General features: G+C 49.6%; 1 protein-coding gene across 2 annotated transcripts in view; it reads left to right on the plus strand.

Annotated features, from left to right (window-relative positions):
- PDPR (pyruvate dehydrogenase phosphatase regulatory subunit) overlaps nucleotides 1-9,293 on the plus strand; it is a 47,720-nt gene continuing 38,427 nt past the window's right edge. The window contains exons 1-2 of one of the 2 annotated variants that reach the window (XM_006152645.2): nucleotides 1-11; nucleotides 8,045-8,324. In XM_006152645.2, coding sequence (XP_006152707.1) covers nucleotides 8,101-8,324 — 224 coding nt within the window. In that variant the 5' untranslated portion in view covers nucleotides 1-11; nucleotides 8,045-8,100. Of the gene's footprint in view, nucleotides 12-8,044; nucleotides 8,325-9,293 lie in introns of those variants that run through there. The other variant, XM_027773507.1, reaches the window with a different exon arrangement.

Consider the following 9,293-nt stretch of genomic DNA (forward strand, 5'->3'; position numbering starts at 1 on the left):
GGGCCCGGGAGGTAAGGAGACAGCCGCGGGCCCCTCCGGCCTCTCCCTCCGCGCGGCCGAGGCGCCGGGAGACCCCCTCCGGCGTCCCCTCCTTTCCGCTTTAGTCTCGTCCAAAGGTGGGCCCCGCAGCCCCCGGTTTCCGGTCGGATCCGCTGGTCCTCTGCGGAAGGCGAGTCCCGATGCCAGCACTCGATGTAGCAGAGGTTATGGGGCCTTGGGGGACCCGCGCCCGGCTGCCCGGGGCCTGCGCACCGGCTCTTCCAGGGCGCCTGCCCCTCAGCCCGGATGCTCAGGACGGCCGGGGTGACCTCGCTTCTGGCCCCACCTCGGGCTCGCGGCTCACAGCCAACTCCCGCCAGTCTCTGCAGGTGGAACTGTTTTCCCGCGTTAAAACGCGCTGTTCTCTTGTGCTTCCTCGCTAGAAAGACTACTGCAGAGTCCGGCGGGAGAGTTACTAGGGACAGTGTGGACAGGTCTGGAGCGGTCCTCGTGTTTGACCTTTGGGGACTCCTGCTGTGACACTTAGATTTGAGTCAGGAACCTCTAAGCCCATTTCACCCCTGCACGAAAGCTTGGATGTGCCCGCATGGGTGCCGATGGTGGAGGAGCAGGTGGAGGAGCAGCCAGCCGCAGGGTGCGGTCGTCCAGTGGTAGGGGTCTGTATTTATTTCCCAAACTTGTATCCACTCGGTGCACCTAGTGAAAAGTACAGCATCTTGAACTCACAGGATCTGAACTCCAGAGGTTGAGCTTGGGAATCTTGTTTAGAACAAGTGTAGGTGATTTTCCCAAGGAGGTGAGTAGAAGTACTGTGTTAATTCACCTGTGCTCACTCAGTCGTCCTGGTGACTAGAGGCCCACTGTGCACAACGCTAGAACCAGAGCCATACGGAGGAACCACTCAGGAAGTTAGAGCTGTCACCCTGCTCTTGTTGACATCAAGATATTGGTGCAGATCCAGCTCCAATGTTAAGATTGTTTAAGAAAAAAAATTTTAAGAGAGATTTTTGCTACAGGGCTCATGCACTTGCCAGAGAGACAGAAAGCGTGAAATTGCCCCTTCGGGTGGATGACCATGCCTCAACCCCTTCTTCATTCTCCTCTTGAGATTTTTGGGCATGCATGTGCATGCATTTGCTTGAGTTTTAAGCCATCAGGTCCAGGACTCAAACTATGGTCAACTACGTGGAAGTTCAGTGACTTCACTGTTATGCCATCTGCTGGTCCCAACCAAATTATTATTCTTAGCAGACAATATTATATAGTTGTTTTCTAGACATTTAAAAAACATACAGTTGGGGACCAGCAGTTGGTGTAAAGACTATGTTGCTGGACTCCCATGTAGTTGACTGTGGTTCGAGTGGTGGACCCCATGGCTTAAACTCACACCGGGCGCGTGTGCATGCGTGCCCAAGATCCCAAGAGGAGAATGGAGGAGAAGGAATTGCGGTGTGGCCATCCCCCCTGGGGGGTGATTTCTCACTTTCTGTCTCTCTGTCTCTCTCTGGTGAGCGCACGTGTCCTATAGCAACAAAAAACCTCTCCAAAAAAAAGTACAGTTTTTTTTTTTTTCAATTATTGCCAGAGGGCACATGTGCCCACCCAAGAGAGACAAATAGACTGAGAGGGAGAAAGTACCCTCCAGTGACACGCAGTGACACCTCAGTCCTTTGGGGGCACATAAGCACATGTACCTGACATGTTTTTCAAGCCACTAGGGTGATAACTCGAACCACAGTCACTCATGTGGGACCCAGCTCCTATAATGCACATTGCTTTGCCATAGTGCCACAGGGCTGGCCCTCAAAATATTAGGTTGTCGAAAGAGACATGACGTATTCTTTCTATACGAAAATGCACCATGACTTTTCTGACAGCCCCAGGTGAATAATTTGTGTTAAACCTGGTCATTTCTTTTCCTGACATCTTCGGTTTCTTCTCTACTACTTTACCTTCTTGGTGAGCCAGATTTCCTTTGGTGTTGCTGCCAAGCCTGCTAGAGTAGACGGGCACCTTCCCATCCCTCGTTGTTTACTTTAAACTCCGCCCTCACTGCTTAGCTCTTTTGAAGGTCACTCTTGATAAGCACAAAGTCAGTTCTTTTCTAGCTTCTTACAGTCCTGAGCTGCCTTTTTTTTTTTTTTTTTAATTTAAGAGAACTGTCTGTTTATAGGGTCTGTGCTCTCACTAGAAAGACAGAGACAGATGGGACCAGCAGGTGGCGTGGTGGTTAAGGTGTTGGACACTCCCACATGGCTGACCGTGGTTCAAGTCCCAGACCTGGTGGCTTGCTTTCTCACTTTCCCTATCTCTCTCTCTCTCTGTGTCTCTTTGGTCAAATTAAAATGAATGAGTGAATAAATGAATAAAATTAAATAAAATAATTCTAAAAAAAAAAAAAAAAAAAGACAGGGACAGAAAGCGAGCAATACTCCTCCACAGTCCCTTCTCTTCCATTCTCCTCCTGGGATCTTGGGCACACACACACTTGCTTGGTGTGAGTTTTAAGTTGCCGGGTCTGGTACTCGACCCATGGTTGACTACATGGGAAACCAACAACATAACCATTATGCCATCTATTGGTCCCTAACCCTGGGCTTTTGACAAGGTTTATTCCCTCTTGAAACTGACATTATTTTTTCTTTTTCTCTCTTTTCCTTTTCTTTTAATTGCCAGAGGGTACATGTGCACTGGCCAGAGAGAGGGAGGAAGCACCTCCTGTGGGATGTGACCTCAAGATCTGGGGCATGCACATACACATTCCCACTCCGTTTTTGTTTTTGTTTTTTTTTTTTTTTTGAGAGGTTTTTGCTATAGGGCGTGTGCACTCGCCAGACAGACAGAGAGAGACAGAGAGACAGAAAGCAGGAAATCACCCCCCAGGGGGGATGGCCACGCCGCAATCCCTTCTCCTCCACTCTCCTCTCAGGATCTTGGGCACGCACGCACACGTGCCCGGCGTGAGTTTAAGCCACTGGGTCCGGGACTTGAACCACGGTCGACTACGTGGGAGTCCAGCGACATAGCCATTACGCTAACTGCTGGTCCCCACTCCGTTTGTTTTTTAAACTGCTTGGGCTGGAGTTAAAACCATAGTAGGGGCTGGCAGGTGGTGTGGTGGTTAAAGACTCCCACATGGCTGACCACAGTTTGAGTCCCAGACCTGGTGGCTTGCTTTCTCTCTTTTCCTCTCTGCCTCTCTCTCTCTCTCTCTCTCTCTCTCTCTCTCTCTCTCTCTCTCTCTTTGGTCAAATTAAAATAAGTAAATAAATAAAGTTAAATAAAACAATTCTTTAAAGAAAAACGTGGTCAGCCACGTGGGATCCAATTCTTTTAGCCACTGGACTGTGGGTTTATTAGATTTCTTCACCATCTTTGCAATTCCCCTTTTTTAAAAAAAATTTTTTTTATTTAACTTTATTTATTTAATTATTTATTTTTAATTTGACCACAGAGGGACAGAGAGAGAGGAAGTAAGCTGCCAGGTCTGGGACTCGAACTGCAGTCGGTTGTGTGGGAGTCCAGCACCCTTAATCACCACGCCACCTGCTGGCCCTGTAATTCCCTTTTTCCTGCTAGAAGATGTGCCTCTGTTTCTGTCCATTCTGTTCTTACAGCTGCCCTTTCTTTACTCCTCTGGTCTTATTTGAAAGGTAGCAGGAAGTACTGGGTAAATGGCAGGCTGTCTGCCAGACTGGCAGGGTTTGAATCCCGGTTCTGCCACTCACTAACATTAGCACCTTGCATGAGTCACTTCACTTACCTGTGTCTTACTATTCTTGAGGACAGAACAGAAATAGAAATGCTGATATCTACCTCCTGGGGTTGTGAGGAATAAATTGTCTACATAAAGTGGCATCTGGCCCATTACAACCACCTGTACAAATACCACCTTTTAAAAACGTCAGTTACTTAAGGCCCTCAGATCTGTGGACCTCACCTTGAGAGCTCCGAATTACCTGTGTTTTCCCCCCATTTCTTGTTTTCTGTTCTGATTTATTCACTGATACATATCTCCCAGGCACCTATGCAGAGTGCTGGGAGAGCCGAACGGTATAACTGATCTCTGCTCTGAGAGGATTCCGTTATAATGGGGGTGGTCATGACCACGTACCAGATGCTTCAGAGATGCTGGTTGCCGTGTTCTCTCTGCATCCTCTAGTAAATACCTAATATATCCCCCCAAGAGGCATAAACACACTTGCTGGACTCTAGACGTGGTAAAGAATGATACCACCTGGGCCTGCAAGGTGGCATGGTGGTTAAGGTGCTGAACTCCCACATGGTCAGCTGCAGTTTGAGTCCTGGAACTGGAGGCTTGAAAATCATGCCAGACATGTGTGTGCATGCCTAAAATCCCAGGAGGAGAATGGAAGAGAAGGGATTGTGTGGTCATACTCGCTAGGGGATGATTTCTCACTTTTCCTCTTACTGTCTCTCTGTCTATCTGGCAGACACATGCACCCTATGGCAAAAATCTTAAGAAAACAAAAAACAGACCTGTCACCTATCAGGTGTCGTTGATGGGAGCGTCAGATAAGATGTCAAATAGGCAGTCACCTGAGCAGATTGTCTTTAGGAGGAGAGGAGGTGGCTGGAGCGGAAGGAGAAAGTCCAGGTCTGACATCGTTACCCGGGGTTCAGTCTGGCTTGATTAGAGTGTGAGAGGAGGGAAGAGGGATGAGGCCAGAGAGGAAACCGGATTGTGAAGGATCTCGCTTTGTATTAAGGGGTTGTTCCTTTTTCCTGAAGGCACCGGATAGTCAGTGACAGGTGTTAAGTGGAGGGTGTGAAGTGAGGTGTTCAGTCGTAGAAGACTTCTCAGACTCCTGTGTAGAGATTGGGGTGTGGACAGGAGAGTCGTGCAGACTGGAGCTTCTGCAGGAATCGGAGTGAGGTGCGATGGTGGTCTTGGGTACAGGCAGCCGAGATGGCGAGAGGTCGATTGATTCAGGAGATTTTGAACGCAGCCAGTTAGGCCTTGCTGACGGGATAGAGGAGATGAGACAAAGGGATCGAGGCTAACACCCCAGATCCCGGTATGTGGCGTCACTGGGGGACACAGGAAGATGGCGCGCAGCCCCACCTGTGGAATCCTGGTGGAGGCGGCCGTCCTGCAGCTAGGTGTGCAAGCCTGCAGGGTTGTGCTGGCTGAGGCCATCCGTCACGGGAGGAAACGAGAGCACCCTGGGAGAGGTGTGGTAGGACAGGGAGAGAAGCAGGCCTCGGAGCCCTGTGGGACAGCGACACATTCCGCAGGGGCAGAGGAGAGAAGCCAGCAAAGGAGTGACGGGGAAGTAGGTGTCGAAGGGAAACAAGGAGACGGCGTTCACTGCTGCCGTGAGGTCAGCAGCAATGGTGCCTGGGAAATGTCCTTGGAAACTAGCAACATGGGCCATCTTGGTGAAAGTAGTGTTGGGGACATGGTCGGGCAGAGCCCTACTGTGATTCAGGGAGAGTAGGATGGGGAGAAACCGAAAAACAAAACATCAGCAATCCTTTCCACATATTAATGTATTGTCAGGTGAAAAAGAGAAGTGGCGGTTTATGTGCGGAGGTCACTTTTTTCTTGGAAAACCTGCCAACAGACTATGTGGTCATTAAGGAATAAGAAAATAAGGAGGGCTGGCCCCATTGCCTAGCGGGTAAGGAGCCACATCCCACATGGCTCACATGGTTGGAATTCCGGACTCTGCGGCTTGAAAAATGTGCTAGGTGCATGTGTGCGTGCTCTCGGAATCCCCAGAGGAGGAAGGAATGGAGGAGAAGGGAATGCAGTGTGACATGCCCCACTGGCGGGGGCTTTCTTCCTCCCTTTCTCTGGCAGTTAAAAAATGGAAAAGAGGAGCTTCAGGTGAAGTCGGTGATAGACAAGTGGACATAGGCAGCCTATTGCTGCAAAATAATAATAATAATAATAATAATAATAATAATAATAATATCTGGGAAAGAGGAGCCAGCAGGTGGCATGGTAGCTAAAAGGCACTGGATTCCCACATGGTAGACTGGAGTACCCATCCTGGACCTGGTAACTTAAAAATCATGCCAGGTGGGCCAGCAGGTGGCATTGTGGTTAAGGTACTCGACTCCCATCTGGCTGACTCCAGGTCAAGCCCTACACCTGATGCCTTGAAAATCACACGTGTGCTTGTGTTCCCAAAATCCCAGGAAAACAGAGAAGAGATTACAGTGTGGCCATCCCTCCTGGGGGGTGATTTCACACTTTTCCTCTGTCTCTATCTGTTTCTGCCCTATGGACTCTCACATGGCAGACCTCAGTTCGAGTCCCAGATCCAGTGACTTGAAACTTACGCCAGGCACGTGTGTGCATGCGTGCCCAAGATTCTGGGCAGAGAATGAAGGAAAGGGGGTTGCGGCATGACCTTCCCTGGGAGTGTGGTTTCTCACTTTCCCTCTCACTGTCTCTCCTCCCCACCCCCAGTCTGGGCAAACACACGCACATCCTAAGGCCAAAACCTGGAGAGTGGGTGGCACAGATGGTGTAATGGTTATGTTGCTGGATTCCCAAGTCAACTGTGCTTCGAGTCCTGGACCTGGTGACTTTGAACTCACACTGGGTGTGTGTGTGTGTGCGCGCGCGCCAAAGATTATGAGAGGAGAATGGAGGAGAAGAAATTGTGGTGTGGCCACCCCCCAGGGGGTGGTTTCTCACTTTCTGTCTGTCTCTCTGGCGAGTACACGTGCCCTATAGCAAAAAATCTCTCTTAAATAAAAAAAGAAAAAGATGTGTGTGCATGTTTGAATGTGTGCGCATGTTTGTACATGTGTGCATGTCTGGATGTGTGTTGTGCTTGGATGTGCGCATGCACGTCCAAAATTCTGAGAGAAGAATGAAGAAGGGATTGCAGCTTGACCGTCCCCTGGGGGTGATTTCTTACTCTTCCTTTCTCTCTCCCTCCCCCCCTCTCACCCTCTCTCTTCCTCTCGCCCTCTCGCCCTCTCCCTCGCCCTCTCTCCTCTCTCATGAGCACATGTGCCCTATAACAAAAACGATAAATAAATAAATAAATAAAATTCCACTTCCTCCTGATGTCAGAGGGCTTTGTGTACCTGCCTTTGCAGCTTTGTCACATGTCTTTTCTTCACCGTGGATACATGAGCCTCCTTCTTACCTGGGGGGCCTTTGCACGTGCTCGTCCCTCTGTCTGGAATATTCGTAGATGGTTTCTTGTCTTAGCCATCTCTTTTCAGATGTCATCTCCCTGGGCTGGCTCTGTGGCACAGATCCCACATGGTGACCGTGGTTCCAGTCACTGGCCTTGGCCGTGTAAAACACTGGGCATGGCCCAGCAGCTGGCATAATGGTTACATTGCTGGGCTCCCACATGGCCAGCCATGGTTTGAGTTTTGGACCTGGCATCTTGAAACTCAGTGCCGGGCACGTGTGTGTGCATGCCCAAGATCCTGGGTCGAGGATGGAGGTGAAGGGATTGTGGTGTGGTCATTTCCCTGGGGGGTGGTTTCTTGCTTTCTGTCTCTGTCTGTCTGTCTGTCTGTCTGGTGAGCACCTGTACACTTTAGCAAAATCTCTCCAAAAAAGAAAAAGAAACACACTGGGTGCACACCTCAGTGGCCAGGATCTGACAGGCTGGGAGACCGGAGGAAGGGGGTTGCGATGTGACCGGACCCTATGGAGAGTGCCCTGCTGCCCCTCCCACACAGACACACACAGGCTCTCTCATGAATGAAGAAAAAAAATAGTCATTTTTCTCGGGGCTTTTCCTGACTGGTTTACCTTAAATAAGCCCCTGCTTACTGTATTGCATTAACTTTATTTACTTATTGTGTTTGTATTTTGTCTGCTTCTTCCCCAGTTCATGCCCACAACCTCTCAGGTCTGTTTTATCAAAGCATGGACTTCCTCCTCCTCCGCTGCCGTATCTACACAGCACAATGTCTGAAATTCACCGGGTCCTCAGATATTTGTTGAATGAATGATTATTGTTCTTTGTTAAATCCTTTTCTCATTACTCCTATGTGCTGAGTTTAATGGAATGACATGTGTTTGGCTTTCTCTGTCCAGTTTGAATTCTTGGGACCTTAGCTGAGCGAGAGCACCTCTCTCAGTGGACAGACGTGATGTTCTACCGGTTGCTATCGGTTGTCCGAAGACGAAGAACCAGTCCAGGATGGCAGAACTGGCCCTCAGCAAGAAGCAACGCATCCTCCGCTGCAGCACCCTCTGCCGCCTTGCCAGCCCAGGCCCAGGTGGTCATCTGTGGTGGTGGGATCATGGGCACGTCGGTGGCCTATCACCTCTCCAAGATGGGGTGGACGGATATTGTCCTGGTGGAGCAGGGAAGGTAAGGATCCAGCTGGACTCCACTGTGGCTGTTCCATCGAGATGTATCAGCTTAGACTTGGATTTCTGTCTCGTTCAGTGAGATAGCTATAAGAGCACAAGGAGGTACTCATAAATGGAACCAACGTGTGTAAACAGGGACTCTGCCAGGCAAACCAGGACACTTGATCCCTTAGCTTCACGTTCTTAGTTTCCTTTTTTATTATTTAATTTTATTTGTTGTTATTATTTTTTATTTTGACCAGAGAGAGACAGAGAAATGGCAAGTAAGAAACAAGCCACCAGATCTGGGACTCGAACCCTGGTCAGCCGTGTGGGAGACCACCACCTTAACCACCATGCCACCTGCCAGCCCCCTTAGTGTCTTCTGACAATATTAGCTTTGAGTTCTGGGGTGGAGAGGCTTATTTCCATGTACTCTCAGGATCAGCAAGATCAGCGTAGCCCTATGCAGTGGATGTGGCAGTGGTGTGGACGGAGAAGTCATGAGTTGAGTTGTTTCCTGTTACATTTGTTCAGCATCGGGGAACCCCTTAACTGCCGCAAATGATGCTTGTTAGTCCACAGAGGTCATTGCCTTTGTTGATGGTCTTCTCCAGGCTCTGTCATCAGCTTTTCATTTATTCAAAATATTTTAAAGCTCTGACTGAATGTAGTTGCTTCCTACTCGTGATCATAATATGTCGGGGAAGCTGGATTCAGCAAGGGAAACTTAGTGGCAGAGACCAGTGAGTTTCACTGGTCTTCACTCTTCTCTTACAAATGACTCCTGGGGGGAACCAGCAGTTAGCGTAATGGCTATGTCACTGGACTCCCACGTAGTCGACCGCGGTTCGTGTCCCGGACCCGGTGGCTTAAAACTCACGCCGGACGCGTGTGCGTGCGTGCCCAAGATCCCGAGAGGAGAATGGAGGAGAAGGGATTGCGGCGTGACCATCCCCCCTGGGGGGTGATTTCTCGCTTTCTGTCT

Source organism: Tupaia chinensis, unplaced genomic scaffold, assembly GCF_000334495.1.
Source record: "Tupaia chinensis unplaced genomic scaffold, TupChi_1.0 Scaffold000355_1, whole genome shotgun sequence".
Classification (NCBI taxonomy): domain Eukaryota; kingdom Metazoa; phylum Chordata; class Mammalia; order Scandentia; family Tupaiidae; genus Tupaia; species Tupaia belangeri.